Below are 19,909 nucleotides of genomic sequence, written 5' to 3'. Positions count from 1 at the left end.
GGCTTCAGAGGGGAGGGGGGTGGGGGAATGGGATAGGCTGGTGATGGGTAGTAAGGAGGGCACGTATTGCATGGTGCACTGGGTGTTATACACAACTAATGAATCATCGAACTTTACATCAAAAACCAGGGAGGTACTGTATGGTGACTAACATAATATAATAAAAAAAATTAAAAAAAAAACAAATAAAGAAACAGAGGCTATGAGGGTACATAAGGTGAGAATGGCATAATTTTCTTTATTCTCTCCAAAGCCATTCACTTTTGCTTCCTTTTTTTCTGCAGTAGAATCACAGTTTTGTTTAAGTCCTTTATTGAAAGGTCACAAATCTTTTTGTTCCTTCTTCCTTGTAGTAGAAACCAAGTTTTGTCTAGGTGTTCAGTAACAAGCTGTTGATCTCTACAAGTTTGTTCAGTGCTTAATCTTGACCCATCTGGGACCAGGGAGGTGAAAGGCGGAGTCTTCAGAGGGGATGTTCTGGGAAAGATTTACTTTCTGATGAGAAGAACATATGCAAGGAGAAACTACCTGCTCCCTGAAACTGCTCTGCCTTCCTCCTCTAGGTGAAGTATGGATGTGTTTGGAGTTGCTGCAGCCATCTTGCAGCCATGAGGAAAAGACCAAGGATATATCAATTGCCAGTCCACAGCTCTGACATCGGGCAGGCTGGGAGCCAACCAGAAGCTGCCCACCTGTGAACTCCTTGTCATGTAAGTGAAAATGACTCCCTATCTGCTTCAGCCACTGTTCGTAGCATACTGCTACCCTCAGTTAAATTCATTCTTCATTGATAGAAGCATTAGATTAGAAAAGAGAAAGTAGATTTGAACCTTTATCTTTAGGACCTCAGTCTGATGTTCTTTCCTCTATAACACACCTAACTTTTTGCTGCCAGTTTCCCTTTAAAGGGGCTCTGCTCTGAGTGATGAAAAAACATGGAATATCATGAGTATGAGAAAGCTGAAGCCTGATTGTTTCAAAAACAGGGCAGATGTGGGAGGAAGTACCTGCTCGCCGCTCAGCACTTGGAGGAATCCGCGTCCCGCTGGCCCATCTGAGCCGATGAGTATGGCCTGCCTCCATTCCCAGAGCACCTAACAGCTTACTTAATTTCTGCAGGTAGCTCTTCTATGCACAAAGTGGAAGGGCTAGTGGTCTCAGGAATAAAAGACTCATGAGACTGAAAATGCGAGGGAGATTTATTCCATGTCCTGCAAACAGTCTTCACCAGAATGAATAGGACCAGGGATCTGGACAAAGAATTTGCAGGCCAGCTCCTCCATGCTGGCCTCGGGCACTTTCCTTACCCCTTCTTGAAAGGTCACATGGCATAGTGACAGATTAAAGGCTCTGAGGAGTTCTGCAGCAAGGAAAATGATTGCTTAGCTTGGTGACCATGGATCTCTTTTACTGGCAAACGCCCACTGACAGCTCAGGGACCCAGTTTGAGAGGCGCTTTTCTACTCTACAGGAGTGGGGATTTGGGGATCTGTTGGGCAGATCTATTTTCATAAGCTGACAGAATGCAATCTGACATGTTTCTTTCTGGCATAAAATCTCTCAGTGGCTCCCCGCTGCCAAAAGGACCAAGTCCAAAGGCTCTGGCATGGCAACCAGGTCCCTATGAAATCTGATAATCGCTTCAACAGCCTACTTCGTTAGCCTGCATGCAAAGGTCGCAGGCAGAGGGGCCCCCGTTCCCTGGCCACACACCATGATGTTTACACTCTCATCTCTTTTCATAGCTCCCTCCTATGCCAACCACGTCTCCCGCCCCGCCTGGCCGGGGCCCTCTTGCCAATAGAACAATTTGGGGTTCATATCTTATATTCCAGCTCAAATGTCACATCTCTGCGAACCCTACTCTGATTTCCCAAAGTAGGCTGGTGGCCTCCTCTTTAGGGTACACGTCTCGGTTACAGCAATTATCACATTATCACATGTGCAAGAACTCCTCGGAGTCATAGCCCACGTGTCTTTTTTGTCTGGGTGCCTTTAGTATCTAGTAAAGCATCTAGCACATAGTAGCTGCTTCATACATGTGTGTCCAAAAAATGAATGAACGCATGCAAGGACATTCACCCACCCTTTTGCGATGCCAAAGCATATGTAAAAGGCTCTTAGGAAGGCTTGAATACAAATTAAGCCAATTTAGAATCTTGAAATAATTTATGCAAATCCAGTTTAATATAGAATTCGTCTGAACTCAATGTTCTGATTTCTCCCCAGCAGACAGGTTCTTCTGAACTGTGCTCTCTCTGAGTGGGGTACAAAGCAAAAATTGAAGATGATTTCATGAAATAAAGAAGCTCTTAAGTTTCTGGGGCAACTTCAATCAGAAGAAGGCAAATAGAAAGGTCTATAACTGTTCATGTGGACACTGAGTAATTGTGTATTATATACGAAGGGGGAAAGGAGGGAAATGATGTATGCAAAGAAGTGTTAATGACACAGAGGACATTTGTCTTTCAGGAAGGGACTTTGCTGCCTCTTAAAATGGACGATGTGCCTGATTTCAAAGGTTCTAGGCAGAGTATACCAGAGGAAGTTGTTTTTCTTTACTAGAGTATAAGTGCAAATAAGTTTTAGCTGTGGGATCGCTCCTGAAAAAAAAATGGTTGGAGATCCGGACATTCCCATATCCCTACCTTTACTTCCTGAAGCCAATGCTCCTAGCCTCAGGGCCAGGCCCATCTGTAAAAATCTGAGTACCGTCTTAATTCTACAGGGCGAAAAAGTCATACTCATAAAGGCTTTTCCTAATACGTGTCCTATTCAGCAATCATGCGTGGACCACCCGCTATGTGCCATGCCCAGGGGCAGTCTCTACAGGTAGAAAGACATGTAAGACTTGTCCTCTCCTTGCTCCCGTATTATGAGAAGACACGTATATGAACAAATTTCCATGATGCAATGTGCTCTATGGTGTAATGCTGATTTATGTATTTATGTATTTACTTATTTGTAAGAATGCATTTATTAGTGAGACACATTTTTTTAAGATTTTATTTATTTATTGTCAGAGAGAGAGAGCACAAGTAGGGAGGAGTGGCAGGCAGAGGGAGAAGCATGCTCCCCGCTGAGCAGGGGGCCCGATGTGGGACTAAATCCCAAGACCCTGGGACCATGACCTGAGCCGAAGGCAGATGTTTAATCGACTGAGCCACCCAGGTGTCCCTAGTGAGATGCATTTTTTTAAAAAAATTGAGGGGGACCTGGGTGGCACAGCTGTTAAGCATCAGCCTTCGGCTCAGGGCGTGATCCCGGCGTTCTGGGATCGAGCCCCNGACCTGGGTGGCACAGCTGTTAAGCATCAGCCTTCGGCTCAGGGCGTGATCCCGGCGTTCTGGGATCGAGCCCCACATCAGGCTCCTTCGCTGGGAGCCTGCTTCTTCCTCTCCCTCTCCCCCTGCTTGTGTTCCCTCTCTCGCTGGCTGTCTCTATCTCTGTCAAATAAATAAAAAATCTTTAAAAAAATTGAGTATAGTTGACATACAATTTTTCAGCTATACAGCATAGCGTAATGTATAAACTTGTCAAATCACTACATTGTACTGCTTATTTATATGAAGTGTGGAGACATCAGGGTTTGTGAGCAATTACTTTGCTTGGAGGGAGTCAGGGAGGGGACGAAACAAGAATTGCCTTTTAAGAATTAGCAGGCATTCACCAGGGAGGTTCAGTGGTGTTCTTCAGAGAGGGAATGACATTGGTCTTTTACACAACAACCCACTGAGAACATTTGTGAAATGATTCAAGATTGATCTATCAATCAATCAGTCTACTTATCAATTAATCTATCTAAAGTGCTCATATTCCATAAAAAACAGGGGCGCCTGGGTGACACAGCGGTTAAGCATCTGCCTTCGCTCAGGGCGTGATCCCGGTGTTCTGGGATCGAGCCCCACATCAGGCTCCTCCACTAGGAGCCTGCTTCTTCCTCTCCCACTCCCCCTGCTTGTGTTCCCTCTCTCGCTGGAAGTCTCTATCTCTGTCGAATAAATAAATAAAATCTTTTAAAAAAAATTCCATAAAAAACAAGCGCATTATTTTCAATACGAAGGTATGAGGAGCTCACTCTTGATTATTTCCCATGTGTTCATCTGGTTCTTTAGTTACGTAAGTCTCCCCTCGTCTCTGTGGTTGAGGACTTTAATTTCCAGTTGGTACTAAAGTTCAAATCAGTTTTTCTCACTACTTGTTACATCAGCTGATTTCAGCACCATCCATTTTCTTTTCTCTCTGCAGTTAATAAACTGGTATTGAGAAACTGAAGATGATTTCTTGGACATTGTCAGTGGTATCACTTTAATAATTTAGGATTCTGACCACGGCTTTGCTTAGCCAATGTATACTCATTTGCTTTTTTTTTTCTTTTAAGATTTTATCTATTTATTTGGGAGAGAGAGTGTGCATGAGAGAGAGCTAGAGAGAGCCTGAGCAAGGGAAGGGGCAGGGTGAGAAGCAGACTCCCCACCTAGCAGGGAGTCTGATGCAGGACTCGATCCCAGGACCTTGGGACCATGACCGGAGCTGAAGGCAGACGCTTAATGACTGAACCACCCAGGCGCCCCTACTCATTTGCTATTTTAAATGTCTACCATAAATCAATTTGCCTACTCTGCTTTCTTCTTTTTTCTCCTTAAGTGGAAGATGAATTAAAGGACAGGGTTTTTTTTACCACCTCAGTGTGAAACTAAAGCCCAAAGGGGAACAAGATTTAAAAGCTAGGATTTCAGATCTTTAGGGCTCTCTCCTCACCAACAGATCCCATTCATTTTAAGCACACGTTGGACCCAAACAGTGAAAACCACCAAAGTGCACGTGAGAAAAGTTTCAGTGGATCCACAGTGGCCCAGTACTGACCAAGTAGAGTGAGATCCTAGGTCTCTGACGGGAGAATGTCACAGAAATCTGGTTCAGATGTTTCTGAAATGCTAGGTTTTGCCGGTGGAGGGAAGCAATAAAAACTAAATAAAAGACTGGTACTGCAGAGCTGCTAATTAAAACAATTCAGAGGACACAAATGCTAGAGTAATTTTGAACCCACCATATCAGGCTGGTTGCAATGCAAATGTACTGTTCCGATTTCTCCCTTCATTGGGAGGATATAATTAGTTCAGCTGCAACAGGGTGGAAGCCTTAAGGCAGCCATTTTCTGGTGCTGCCAGCTCCCCTGTGATGAACAGCTGCCGCATGCCCCTCCTGCCACGGACTGCACGGAGCTGTGGCCACCCCACAAGGCTGCTCATACGGCACCACGAGCAGAAGGCTCAGGTTGCCAGTGGGACTGGCTTTTGCTTAAAGATGAACGACATGTTACTTCTCAACCTAGTTGACTCCAGGACCAATCACCATCCTTCCAGATTCGAGAGCCTTGGCTGACACAAAAATCCTCCCCCACTGCTGTGGCGGAAGAGATTTTTCACATTGGCGATGACAGCCCACACCAGCGACAGCAAGCAACTCCTCTCCCTGGGGTTTGACGCAGGCTTTTGGAGAGGATAGGAGAATAATGAAGAAAAACTTACTTAAGGTGCTGGCACATGAGAAACTGAAGCTCTAAAGTAGGCACGTTCCCCAGCTCCAGTGACAGAGAGGGTGAAAAGACACCATGATGGGAAGGGGATTAATGCAGTGCTTAGAGACGATCCAACTGGTCGATAACTCATGGGAAAGCAAGAATGGTCTGGAAAACAGCCACTGCAAGATGGCGCTGTGGCTCAGGGAGAATCGGCAATAGTTTCTGCTTGTCCATTGGACAAACCCAATAGAACAGAGCCCGCTGATTTGCTTTGGGTAGTTTTAACAAGCAAAAATGTTCTACAAATGACTTCTAGGATAATAAATAGTTTCATGGAACCAAAAGGGGAACCATCATTTGTTTTCCTAGGCTACTATCAAATTGTCGGGTCTGAATATACATCATCTGCTTTCCTACCCCCTCCTGCCCATCCCCACCTATAGCAGAGGGCCAGTGTAAGGCTGGTTCTTCTTCCTCATCCTTAGTGGGAACAGCAAACAGCCAAGTGAACATACAGACCCCCCAGCTGCCACTGAGTAGTGATCATGGTGGGAGAGGGGTGGGGGATGGGGGTTACATAAATGTGGCAGGTGAAGCACATTTGCTAACAACTGGGATAGTTCCAAGACTGTTTAACAAAGAAACTGGGAAGCATTATTTCCTCCAATCAATTCAGAAAAAAGTACTTCAGGAAAATGTCACCTAAAAAATGATGAATTTTCTTTTTAATAAATGATAACAGTATAAGGAAGATAAAATGACAGTACTTTTTAATGTGTAAATAATCCAGACTAACTTCTTATGTTCACAATAATGGTCACTATTTTGCTCGTATTGTCCTTTTTAGACTTTTTTTTAAAGACATGAGATATAATTCATATACTGTAATACTTACCTTTAAGTGGTTTTTAGCATAATTACCAATCTGCTAAATAAGCATCATCACTATATACTTCTAGACATTCTCATCACCTCAACAAGAAACTCCATATCCAGCAGCAGTCACTCCTCATTTTCCATTCTCCCAGCCATTGGCAACCACTGGTTCACTTTCTGTCTCTATGGATTTGCCCATTCTGTACATTTCATATAAGTGGAATCACATATGTGATCTTTTGAGTCTGGCTTCTTTCATTTACCATAACGGTTGCATTAGGGTTCCTCTGTGGTGTAGCGTGAGTCATTCATTCCTTCTTACTGGTGAATAATAACCCATTGCATGGATCACCATGTCTCGTTTATCCATTCACCAGTTGATGGACACTTAAGTTGTTCCCACTTTTTAGCTATTATGAATGATGCTGCTACGAACATTTGTGTCCATGTTTTTGTGTGAAAAAGTGATTTCAGTTCTCTTAGGTAATATATCTAGGAGTGGAATCACTGACTTATATGGTAAGTCTGTGTTGTACATTTGGAGAAACTGCCAAACCATTTGCCAAAGTGGCTGCACCATTTTGCATCGCTACCAGCAGGGTACGAGGGCTCTGATTTCTCCACATTCCCGTTAACACTCGCTATTGTCCATCTTTATTACAGCAACCCAGTGAGTGTGAAGTGCTATCTCAATGGGGCTTTGATTTACATTTCCCCAGTGACTAGTGATGCTGAGCATCTTTTCATGTGCTTATCGGCCATTTGTGTGTCTCCTTTGGAGACACTTCTACTTTAAAATTTTGCCAATTTTTTAATCAGGTGATTTGTCTTCTTACTGTTAAACATTTCTATCTCGTTCCTCTGATTTATTTTTTCTAGAGATTACAGGAAAGGACATTGGACTCCACCTGGCTCAGTTGTGGCTTTGGGAATAAAGCATGATTTTATCCATTTGGATCATGATAACGTTGGACACAGTTGTTGAGTACCTATTTTGTGCCAAGCGTTCTAAGACCCTTATTAACTTAATGCTAAAGAGGAAGCTGTTGCTTGGGCCACAAGCTTCTCCCTTCAACGCTCATCAAGATCGGCAAAGCTTTTCTTTAGGAAGCACTCGTGTAGTTCTTCATCTCTTGGGACAGGGAAACGTCCCCACCCCCACCTCCCACCTCCCACCAAAGGAACAGAGCTAACAGTGGAAGTGCATCCATCAGTAGGTAAAGTCTCCCACCATATCTTAGCTATCCAGAATGGACGAGTCATCGTTAGACTCAGCACAGGTGCCTTGAATCTCCCTTTAGAACCCTTGAAGTGAAGACCATACTCACGTTTTCTACAGACACACCCAAGAGAATCCTTTTCAATTTGGTCTCCACTCTTTTTTGTCCCCAAGACTGCGGACAATGCTTCTCAACATGACGAGAAGAAAACCCACAAAACAATCTACAGAAGAATATTCAGCAAAGCGCTGGATTTATTTTCTTAGACTACTTGTAGTGATGTTGGCCTGACTAAAATGCAGGGGCATGAGAAGTGAGTAAGGCTGCAGAGAGGGGCATAGGAAACAAACAGACAAAGCTCCTCAAAAATAAATCACAAAGGGAAGAACAAAAGTGAGGAGAGACATTGTCTCTGCCAGTCCTACCTTACGGAAGCCAGTCAAGTTATATGTTTTACCTTCTTAGGCTATGCACACACAACACACTTATTCCTTTTCCTTCCTATTCTCTCCCCCTGCCATTGAAAATCAAGCAAAACCACAGGAAAACCAAATTGAGGGTTTGAGGTGGTGGAACACCACTTCAAAACTCCACTTTCAATATCGTGACTTCGAGGTTTCCAGAAATGTCCTTTTCCTCTCCTATCCAAGTTCCAAGATCTCAGTTAACAAATCCACCTTGCCAAGGGGACCAGTTCCAGGTAATCAGGGGATATGACTTGTTTCTGGAACTCTAGCCCTTAGTGTTTCTAGTGGTAGAATCCCAGCCAGCCAGAAGTGGGATTATTCAGGGTGATGCAGGACAGAACCTCTTACATCTCATAAAGGCCACCAGCCAACCCACTTTCAACAAAGATGGTTCTGGGTGGGAACTTCCAAGGTCTATGGTGCTATTATTTATGTGAACAAGTTCATCTTCAGCCAGACCCTCAGACAAAGGCTTCAGGCATAATTTTGCAGAATCAAATACAAACCTCAAAACCCTTTAACCTCATGCTAACCAGGGATTCCCCCAAGCACTTGGGCTTCCCTGGGAAAACCCTCACGATGAGGGCTTTTTTTCTTGGAGATATCACACACCACTCTGGAGAGCCATAGAAAGAGCAGGATGGGTTTTATGGGGTGCACTGTGTTCCCCCCAAATTTGTGCATGGAAGCCTTAACCCCCAGTATCTCAGAATATATCTGTATTTGGAGATAGTGTCTTTAAAGAAGTGACTAAATGAAAACGAGGCTGTGGTGGGCCTTCATCCAATCTGGCTGGTGTCCTTGTAAGACAAGGAAATTTAGACACAGAGAGAGACAGCAGGGATGTGCACACAGCAACAAGACCATGTGAGCAACAAGACCATGTGAGCACGCAGAGAAAGGCATTGTCTGCAAGCCAAGAAGAGAAGCCTTTGGAGAAAGCAAACTGGCCATTACCTTGACCTTGGACTTTAAGCCTTCAGAGAAAATAAATGTCTGTTATTTAAGCCCCTTAGTCGGCAGCATTTTGTTATGGCAGCCCCAGCAAGTGAATACGAAGGACTTCCAGGGAAAGAAGGTCCTGGGGACGCCTGGCGGGCGCAGCCACTCACCCTGTAGTAGTCGGTGCTGTACACGTCCCGGGACATCCCGAAGTCCCCGATTTTCACCAGGAGGTTCTCGCCGACCAGGCAGTTGCGAGTGGCCAGATCTCGGTGCACGAAGTGCTGGGACGCCAGGTAGACCATGCCTGCAGCTATCTGTTGGGCAATGTGCAGCATCTGGGACTGGGTCAACTCTGTTGGCGGGTTGCCTTCGGCCATCAGCACGGCGTCAGGCCCATGGGCCCTGCGGAGGACACAGAAGTGTTGCTGGAGCCCCAGCTCTTTCCTCCAGGGGCCCTGTCTCCCAGTAGCTGTTGGGGCTGCCTGACTTAGCTAAAGAGTGGGGGAAGATGCTTCACCCACAGGTGCACCCCTAAAGCTTCAATTTCCAGGAAATCTAGAATTCTCAGGACCATGTGGGCCTTCATGGTACCCTTCTTGAAACACACACACACACACACACACACACACACACACACACACAGCTCTGTGTTTTAGGGCCTCCAGAGCTAGCATGGGGCCAGGCACCAGCCAGAGCCCCTGACCCTGAGAAGAAGTGGCATAAAATATGTGAACAAAAATAAAAATAAACCAAAACCAAAACATGGAGGGGAAGTTTGGCTTTCTTGGTCATCATGCCGCAGTGGGATCCCCAGCCATCCCCTCCCAGCTACAAGCTGCAGCCGGAGCACCCCCCACCCAGGCCAGTGCCTCCAGCGTGCCCCCACCAGGGCCAGAGTTCTGCGGCAGGGCAGGGTTTCCAAACTGCCCTGGTCTCCCCCAAGCCCACCCGAGCAGAATCCCAGGGAACCCTCAGCCTGGACATTCATTCACTGTGGAAAATCCCATCTCCTCCTGCCCAACCCTCCCCCAACCTCCAGCTGCACTTGTGCAGGAGCTCTGGAAACACAACACATTGATTCTTTTACTGGGCCAAGTTTTATTCTTTACACTATGGTGGGGGCAGGGGAGGTATGGTATCTTGTATCTTCTTTTTCTTCTATCTTATGCACTTGGCCTTTCCCCAGCCGTGTGATGACTTAAGGCATCTCAACACTGGCACATGCTTCAGGGAGGGGAGCCTCCCAGTCTAGGGATGCACCCTCAGCCCCGCCAGTCCCCGCTCCCGAATCCTGCCAAGACTGGTGTCAGTGTCCCCTCATGGCCTGAAGGGGTGCTGCAGGGCAAAGAGTAAAGGGTCCCTCTCTTCTGGAAGCTGAGGTGGAGCGGTCAAAGGGCTGCTCCCTCCCAGAGGCAAATAAGGTAGAAGGTTTCCTTCAGGACAGCTGGAAGCACTCAAAATCAATATAGAAGATTTTCAATCGATTTTAAAGTGGACAACCCCACCTGCAGGGTTGTGGAGCTGTGCAAGTATTTGAAAAAAGAAAGGGTCGGCATTGTTCCCGAACACCCTGCCCCTTCTGCCTCTCCCCGCACCAGCCAGCCCCACGTCAGTGGGACCACCTCTCACTGCAGGTGTATGCCACTTCTTCCTGGCTCCAGCCCCCAGTGATTCCCCCTTTGCTGGGTTTCCAAATCCTTCATTCTTGTATTCTCAGAGAACAAGCACTGGACAAGGAGGAAGAGAGTTTCGCCCCCACCAGGATCTGGGGAAGACTTTCAACTTGTCCAGTCTGTAATTCCCCATCAGTCCTACACTCGTAGGTCCCTTGTATCTAAATATCTAAATATCTGGGTTGGACCATTCCCAGGGAGGAGCTTCCTGTTTTTGCACAAGGAGGTCCTAGCGTGGTTCACCTCCGTAAAGTGGGGGTACCCACTGCACCCTCCTAAGCTCATTGATAGGAGTGGTAACCGAGACCCTGCTGTGTGGAGCTTCGGGACCTTTCACAGAAAGCCAGCATTAAAGATAGCTCAAAGGTTGTTCTTCCCAGCACTGAGGGGGCAGGGGCAAGGGGGAGTGTTTTCACTGATCACAGGAGACAAAGCCCTCACTGTGACTTCGACACCAGCAGAGAGACCTAGAAGAACACATGAACGAGGAGAAATCCTGAAATATCCAGACAAATATCTAGGCCAGGATGTAATCCTCACAGATTGAAATCAAAGAGGGAAATCTGTTGCTCACTTGCCAGAGCCTTACTTCAGCCCCAGGCATCTAGACCCTTCTAAGAATCTATCCATTGCAAAGACTCCAGAGAAGAGGAGAAGTTAGAGGCCAATGCCAAAGGCCACCCCTGCACAAACCCCCAAGCTCCAGCCTTAGCCTCTGAAGGCGCCAGGAGCCTGCAGCCCCCCAGTGCCTTCTGCCCTCTCCAGCACTATGTGTGGGCTGGGGTGGGCTTCTCCATTTTAAACCAGTTGTCTCCTCTGCTTGCTTCTGAGTATTTGAACAAGACTCCTTTTAATGGGAGATGCCTTTGAGCAGAAAATCCTGCTGTAAAAAGAGGGCAGGCAAGTCTTCTAAACAAGTTCTCAAGAGAAGTACAAATAAAGTTCACGCAAAAGCCCTCTGCCTCATTCTCCGGGTTGCCCTGCAGCTCTTGGAAATAAAAACGTATTTTTACCTCTTCCAGGAGAACATGCCTTAAAAGGGGAAAAGCACCATTAGCACCCCAGATGGGGGAGCAGGAAGGTTCAGTGGGCTTCTAATGAGGGAGGCTGTTCACCTTTCCTTGGCTTATCCTTTCCAAGTGTGGGTTACAGTCGGCACTTAGCCACAAGGTCTGGCTCTGGAATTCCACAGCATACTACCTTCCTTCTGATTTTTTCACCGGCTACCTCTAGAGCGAGCAGTGCAGTGCTTAAGGCTCTGGGTTTTGCAGCCAGGCTGTGGGTTTGAATCTCAGCTGTGACTCAGTTTTCCTTTTTTGATTGTAAAATGGGAATAATTGTAATACTAGTTTATTGAGTTTATATAAGATAAACCACTTAAAATGCTTAGAAGTCTCAATAATATTAGCTGTTATTACTTGCAAAAGCCTCATCTAACTTCCCCTTGTTGGATGGGAATTCTGGAGAGATTCCAGAAGAAAAACTGGCATCGCTTTGCAAGCAAGAACTATGTGTTACTCCTCATTTCCCAGCCACCCCTAGCATAGGGCCTGGCCATGTTGGTATTCAATGTATGGATTTGGGATGAATAAAAAGGGTGAGAGGAAATTGTAGACATCTGTCTTTATAGGGCAGGGCCAATGACACATGGGGACGTGTTCATGGCATTTAGGGGCTGGGTTCCCTTCCAGAAAGGGAGGATGGACTGTAGTTTGCAGTGTATTATTGTGCCTGAGAACCTGATTCTTGGCATTGAAAACCTCTCGTTACCAGAGTTCGGCAGGTTCTGAAATCAAACGGGAGTGATTTCTAATGGCTCCACGCTTTGTGCAAGACGCCCAGGGAGAATCAGGTGCCTGCTCCTTCTGGAAGCAGGAAGGACAGCTAGGGGGAGGTTGGCTAAGCCAAAAGTGAAAGGATCAACACACACACACACGCACACACACACACGCACACATGCACACACATACATACACGCACCAACACAGTGTGAGCTCACAGAAGCATTTAATTGCATCCAGGTGAATATGTTTGGTGTATTATGCTATGCTTTGGGAAAGCACCATTTTTAATTAGAGAAGAAGCCTAGAGCCTGGGAACAAGGAAGAAATATTTCTGTGAGCAGCTAGACCGCTACCAAATACAGCTGCTTTTCCTCCTTTCACATGAGATCTGAGAGACAAAATCTATCAGCCTCCTCTCACCACCTGCAAGAAAAACTGCTGACACCACGTAACGCATCAGGATGACTGACTCGAGCACTGAGAGTTGGCTGAATATTCCCAATCTCACCTGGCATTCCCTCCCCCCATGCAATCATAAGCAAGACCGGGAAGGGAGACCCATCCCAGGAAAGGACAACTAAATTGCACGTGCACTCATGAGCCTGGTAAAAGAGATCCAGAAGGTACAAACCGCGTGATGACATTTCTAAGCACAGCAGTACACCACCCCTTTCCACTGTTCTCTCAGTGATGGACTTTTTAATCGCACAGTTTCTGAATTTTCCAAGGGCTGCCTAGAGCCCATTCCTGTGGAAAGCCCTTTTCAGGGCCCCCAGAAACTGGAGGAGGACAGAGAGGTCTAGATGTCACCATAACACACGAGGTATAACATCCCTAGGATTGCAGATAACTCAACCATGTGGCTGTGGGGACAATATCTATTGATTATCTATTATCACAATCGTCCTGACACTAGTGCTTGATGTGGGTACTATTATACCCCTTTTACAGCTAAGAAAACTGAGGCCCACATCTTTCCTGTTTCTCCTCCATTATACTGCCTACCAAGACACCACAGGCAGCACCCTTGCTGGTCTTCCAAAGCTGGGAGGCAGCCACGTTTGGAGCAAAACAGAGTGTTAGAGCCAGGGATGACATAGAGAGCGTCCAGCTCAGGCCCACCCGGAGTCGAGGCGGTTGGGGCAAAGTGGGCTGGAGACCCACCCAAGCGGACATGGCCGCTGAAGCAGACGAGGAGGAAGAATCCAGTCTCCCAGCCCACACGACTGGGACCGCGTGCTCTTTCCATTCATGCTCTTAAACGGGTGGCTTCCATTTGTACCTCTGCTCAAGGCAAATAAAAGCATCACTTGGTTCCCTTCCCCAAAGAGTAAGTGGGACAGTTCATTTCTCCTGTCCCTCATCCCTTCGGGGTCCTCCGTTTCTTTCTCTGTAGGACGTGTTGGTGTTGTCCCCAGAGAAATTTCCAGGAGGTCCCTGTCCTCACCCCCAGGCCATCGGAACATGGAGACCTGCTCCCTCCTGCACCCCCTCCCACGCCTACCTGAGGAACTTGTTGAGGTCCCCGTGCTTCATGTACTCGAAGACCATGATGAGCGGGTCGCCCTCCACGCAGACTCCGTAGAATTTGACGATGTGCTCGTGCTGGAGGTTGGTCAGCAGCTCCGCCTCGCGATGGAAGTCCTTGCGTGCGTTGTCGCTGGCGTCCTTCAGCGTCTGGGGACAACGGGCACACAGGGGAGAAAATGAACACACCTCAAACTGAGAACATCTAGGGGAAGGCTGCGTGGAGAAGGAATGACTCCAGCGGGCCCCGAGGGTCCTAGAGGCGAAGGAAATTCATCTCATTCATTACACAAAGGATTGGGAAGTGGCCTCATTCCCGAGGAAGTACTGTCTGTATTAAACACCAAGGAGCAGGGGCGCCTGGGTGGCACAGCGGTTAAGTGTCTGCCTTCGGCTCAGGGCGTGATCCTGGCATTGTGGGATCGAGCCCCACATCAGGCTCCTCCGCTATGAGCCTGCTTCTTCCTCTCCCACTCCCCCTGCTTGTGTTCCTTCTCTCGCTGGCTGTCTCTATCTCTGTTGAATAAATAAATAAAAAATCTTTAAAAAAAAAAAAGATTTAAACACCGAGGAGCAGTTGCTCCTGGGAGCGGAGACCTTTGCAGTCTATGAAGCGCTCACAAGTAACAGACGTTTCCTCACAAGTGACAGACGTGAGCTTTCTAGAGTCTTCACCCTTTTTATCCCGGTTATCACCCAATGATTACCACAGACTTCTCTTCCATTTTTGTACCTGTTACGCTTTCAAGGATGCCATGTGCCTCTCACTTCTGCTCACGTAACTTTTAAAACACTTCCTATTATAGAAATATTCAGTAGACGAAAGAGCAAAAGGAACCCTCATGTACCCATCTTCCAGCCTCGACAGTGATCATTCTGCTGGTTTTATTATGTAACACTTTCGAAACCTTCTCCCCCCTGTGCCCATCACACTGCTGGCTCTGCAACTGCCCCTGTCCAGTGAGCACCAAGCAGGCCGGTCACTTTGCCAAGATGAAGATGCCCTGGGTCGTGCCAGCCAGGCTCAGGTGCCCTTAGTTCTCTTCTCAGACCACTCTGCCACCACAGTGTCATAGGGCAATGCTGACATTTGTGGATGCCACACAGCTGTGCTGAGCTCCTGCCCTGTGCCAGTCACAGAGCCAGAGCTGTGGTGGCATCAGAAAGACAGTGACCCGAATCCTGGCCTCAGGTGCTTATGGGCAAACAGGGAGATAAGTCACATTTATAATTCACACTCATTCAAGCTTAAAGCACACATCCTAAATGAACCAGCTTGCCTGCATCTCTGTCCAGTTTGATCACTTTTTTTTTTAAAGGATTTTATCTATTCATTTGAGAGAGAGAGAGAGAGAGAGGGAGAACACAGAAGGAGAGGGAGAGGGAGAAGCAGACTCCCAGCTGAGCAGGGAGCCCGATGCGGGACTCGATCCCAGGAACCCGGGATCATGACCTGAGCCGAAGGCAGGTGCTTAACCGACTGAGCCACCCAGGTGCCCTGGTTTGAACACTTGACACGTCTCTCTTGAAGCCTATGCTTCCCCCTTAACAAGTCTCTGCAGCTGTGCACATGACATCAGGCCAGGCCTCCCCGTCTCCGGCCGTGTTCATCCCTCCACCTGGAATCCTCACTCGGGCATGGTCACCTGGGTCGGAGGTTGGATAATGGTCCCACAAAGGCATCCACATGCCAATCCCCAGAATCTATGAATGTTACCTTATATGGCAAAAGGGCCTTTGCAGATGTGAGTAAGTGAAGGGTCTTGATGCGGAGGGATTATCTGAGTGGTCTCTGTGTCATTCCACACAAGGGTCCTTGGGTGAGAAGGGAGGGATCAGGAGAGAGCAGATGTAAGGGTAGACAGGACACAGGAGCTATGCTGCTGGCTTAGAAGAAGGGGCCACAAAGCCAAGGAACGTGGGTGGCCTCTAAAAATCAGAAAAGGCCAGGAAATGTTTTCTGCCCTAGAGCCTCGAGAGGGAGCCAGCCCAGCTGACATCTTTCCTTTTCCTTAGCCAAACTGATTTTGGACGTCTGACCATGAGAATTGTGAGAGAAATCATTTGGTTTGTTTTAGCCCCTGTGTTCATAGTAATTAGTGACAGCAGCCACAGTTAAGGGACAAGGAGAAAGGATGCCCAGAGGGCTCCTGCTGGTAGAGGGGGCATGTGAGTACATAAATTCCTTTCTGGAGACTGCGTCAGTCCTTACCAGGGTTCGATGGCAAATGTGAACATCATAGTCACAAAAAGTTGAACACCGGAGCAGAAGGAAAGCACGGTCACCCCTCAGAAGTGTACTGAGTGCGAGACTACACACTATGTCCAGGATCAAAGAACCCTGCCAGGCCCCTGGGGGTCTGGCTGTAGCTCGCTGCCTTGACTCTGCTCTCCTGGGGGCATGCTCCTGACCCGGGCAGCTTCTAGACCTTGGAATGTGCCACAAGTCAAGTTCCTGAGGAAAAGACCCCGGTATGGAAATTAGCAGCCAAGACATTTACTAGGACATGCTCTTGGTATTAACACCTGCTGGGAGGGGTTGGGTTGTTTGCAGTCTCAACAGGCCTTGTCTGGCCTTACAGGATGTCCCTTCGGAGCTGTCCTGAGTTGAGCCAAGGGGGCTGGGCCTTTGCAGTTTCATACCAGCCAGCCATTGCATGGAGGCCACCCCACAAGGGGAGTGTGACCTTGAGTGGACTTCCTGAGCCCCACAGGTTGCTGGCAGCTGAGACTGTCTGTTGCAGCCTTCCCGGCAAGTGAGGGAGCAAGTCCTTCATTTCCAAAGGGGGCAAGAAGTTCGTCATCGAGTCTGCCACAGGATGAGCTTGCATTATGTAACCTAGCACGCCCAAGGCCTCTCTCCACACAGGAGGGCACGGATGAATATGCAGGGCCTGCCTCGCCTCAGTGACAAGGAAACACGAAGACGACAAAGGCAACAATAAGGTCGCAAAGTCTTTTCTGCTACAATCGAGCATTTTCACGAACTGCCTTTAGCTGGATTTGAAGCTTTCTCCCCAGTGATGACCTGACCCAAGGAGACAGAAATTATATCTAGAGTTTTCTTTAGGCTAGAGGCAGTTGTTTCTTATGCCAAATTCTGGAGATACAAATCAAAAAGAAGGGTCTAGTGGTGGGGTTCCCCATTATCACATTAGTATGTGCTTTTCTGAGAACTGTCCCTTAAGAACACCTGCTTTGAAAAGTGAGATTTGGTCCAGCAAGTACTCAGAGAGGCTATAAAACTTTGGTAGGGTTGTTGCCATGGAAACCTCACATTTCTTCATTTAATAACAAAGTGAACCATGACTGAGAGCCTGGGGTCTGGGGCTCTGCTCCCTGGAAGCTCTAGAAATAGGCTTTGTGCCCCTCAGACTCAGCCCCTTCATCCCTGTTGCAGAGGGAGGGGTGAAGTGCTTATCTCCATGATTTGTTTAGGTTGGTTTTTAATCCACCCACTGTTTTGTTGAATTTCTAGGTAGAAAAAAACCACAGGGCAAGGAGATAGACACGGAGGAGATGGATGTTGTCATCGGCTGAAGCAAAATATACACATGGGAACATCTTTCGCCGTTGGACTTGCATTATGATTTTGGATATGTGTCTGTCTCCACCACTTCGTTTGACAGCAGAATCCAGTGTTGGGCAAATGAAAGAACCCTTGACCCACGAGGTCGGTGTAAACTAGAGATAAAAGAGCCCTGGAAGGGAATGAAAAGTGAGCGTTCATCTGGAAGGGTGGTGCGCAGGTCCAAGTATGCAGAGAAAGCAGGCAGGCGGGTGTAAGGAAGAAGAGCAGACCTTCCGACTCACTGTCTCCTGGAGGGCTGGCCACAAAACGGTTGTCCTCTTCTTCCGGCCAAAAGACAGGTCCTCACAATGGTGGTACTCAAAAGGAAGGTGCTCCAGCTTAGAATTTAAAAAAAATTGGGGTTCAAATTCTGACTCTGCTCAGGACCTCTATGAACTCTGGTTTTCTCCTCTGTGGAGTTAGGGTAACGATATCATCTACTTCCCAGGGTCACCGGGAGGACTGAGTGAGGTAATGTAAGCTGAGATGCCTTCCAGGGTCCCTGGTAGAGAGTGATATTTGAAATCAAAACCACAACCAGGCCTGCATTCGATTTGCTCACACGAGGATCCAGGGAGGCCAAAAGATGCCTGGATAAGGCACAGGGATGGCCCCCATGAGAACAGCAGGCCCCGGATGCTACCCCATTCCCCTCCGAAAGCACTTTGAAGCCTGAGGTGTCTTCTCTGAGATCAAGACTCCTTACTCAGAGGCTGCCCTGCGTCGCTGAGATAGCTTATTTCTTGGGCCTCGGCCTGTCTTTAACAGTGAGTAGAGAAGGCTACTGAGCCCTTTAGGCCATTATCGCAAGGCGTGAACAAATTCTGCATGTAACCTCTTCTCTTAAGTTTAGCTATAGAGTGTTGATTCAAGAATGCTAGACTGTGTGTGTGAGTGTGTGTACATGTATGTGTGTGTGTGTGTGAGAGAGAGAGAGAGAATCAGGCAGTGGGGTAGAAGGGTAGGATGGGAGAGAAGACAGGATTTTCTCTGGTGAGGGGGGCACCAAACTAAAAAAGCTAACGAGCATCTAACGTTTCCATTTCCCCAAAGCAATATACTGCAGGAAGAGACTGTTCTTAGTATAATGTCAGAAGCTGTGCTTCAGTAATTTTTTGGATTTAAGAAAGATTTCACTATTCATGGGGTGAGTACATCCCACAAACCTAGCTTCATCCTATGTGCCCATCCATTTTTGCCTGTTGGGTCCTTGTTCTAAATTATGATTCAGTTCTATTTTAAGAGATTCAGAAAATATGGCAGTAACAAGTTGGGCAAAATCATCTTCTGAATTTGGCACTCGAAGGACAGAATTTTTCTAAGGGTGGAACCATAGCCAGACAGCAATCAGAAGCTGGAAAAATCCTGCTATCAACCCTATTTATAAAAATCATCTCTGTTTTCGTACCATGGCTGATTGTCATTTTACTCAATTAAGGGAGGCTTGGCTGGTTCCCCGAGTCCTTGGCAATGGACATGAGGTGGCAGCTTCCCTCACTGACAATCGCCTCCACTTTGACAGGCATATTTGCCCCATCATTGAGCATTGCTATTTTCTTACTCCTGGTGTCTGCTTTGTAGCTTCGTTTCTTCTTACTCCCGGTGAATTTCCTGACACTTCAAAGCTACCATCCTTTCTGAAGACGTTCTCAAGGGAGAGGTCTCTGGAGCTACAGCGAGCTACTGCCTTGAGCGCTCACTGATTCGGAATTGGAGGAATTGAGCAGTATGCAATAAAATTCAGCACAGAACTGAGAAACTCGCGAAGGCAAAATAGAAGTCAGGAAAAAAAAAAAGAAAGGAAAATTAACATTCCTTTCAAATGCTTCCACGAAATATTAAGGCTAACTAACAGGAAGCTAGGAGGAGAGGCAAGTGAGCTTATTTGAAATCATCCGTGTGATTGGACGCTGTGGGGGTGACAACTGATCGTGCATTTCAAGTACACGCGGTTTAGGAGACACAAGGTGTAACAGAGATTGGGTCCTTTTTTTAAACACTGGTCTTACATTCTTCTCCTGTAATTTTTAACATCATAGAAACAGAGTTAAGGCGGAAGGATAAAAAAGGAAGAGATCATTATGGTAAGACCTCATGGTGCCCAATGCCCACCGCCATGCTTAAAATATGGAGGCAGTGAGTAAACCCCCATAGGAAACAACTAAAATGCATGAGAATGTCTGTCAATGTGCCTGAGTCCTTCTGGGTCAGGTTCATTGGGTCAAGATCCGTCGTTCATGAAGACTGTTGACTCCTCTGATATCTCTGTTTAATATGGTAGCCAACAGCCACAGTGGCTGGTGGTCATTTGAAATATGGCTA

The 19,909-nt window shown here is 47.1% G+C and overlaps 1 protein-coding gene across 3 annotated transcripts in view; it reads right to left on the bottom strand.

The window, feature by feature from the left end:
• The window catches only part of NTRK2 (neurotrophic receptor tyrosine kinase 2), a 334,675-nt gene that overhangs the window by 57,344 nt on the left and 257,422 nt on the right, over positions 1–19,909 (bottom strand). For all 3 annotated transcript variants that reach the window (XR_004621643.1, XM_019794985.2, XM_034646808.1), the window contains exons 15-16: positions 13,994–14,166; positions 9,200–9,434 (exon numbers count right to left, since the gene is read on the bottom strand). Coding sequence is in view for 2 of the 3 variants with exons in the window: in XM_019794985.2 (XP_019650544.1) it covers positions 9,200–9,434; positions 13,994–14,166 (408 nt within the window). In the remaining variant the exon portion in view is untranslated. The remainder of the gene's footprint in view (positions 1–9,199; positions 9,435–13,993; positions 14,167–19,909) is intronic.

This window comes from Ailuropoda melanoleuca, chromosome 17, assembly GCF_002007445.2.
Source record: "Ailuropoda melanoleuca isolate Jingjing chromosome 17, ASM200744v2, whole genome shotgun sequence".
Classification (NCBI taxonomy): Eukaryota; Metazoa; Chordata; class Mammalia; order Carnivora; family Ursidae; genus Ailuropoda; species Ailuropoda melanoleuca.
This window is presented reverse-complemented; position numbering and strand designations above follow the sequence as displayed.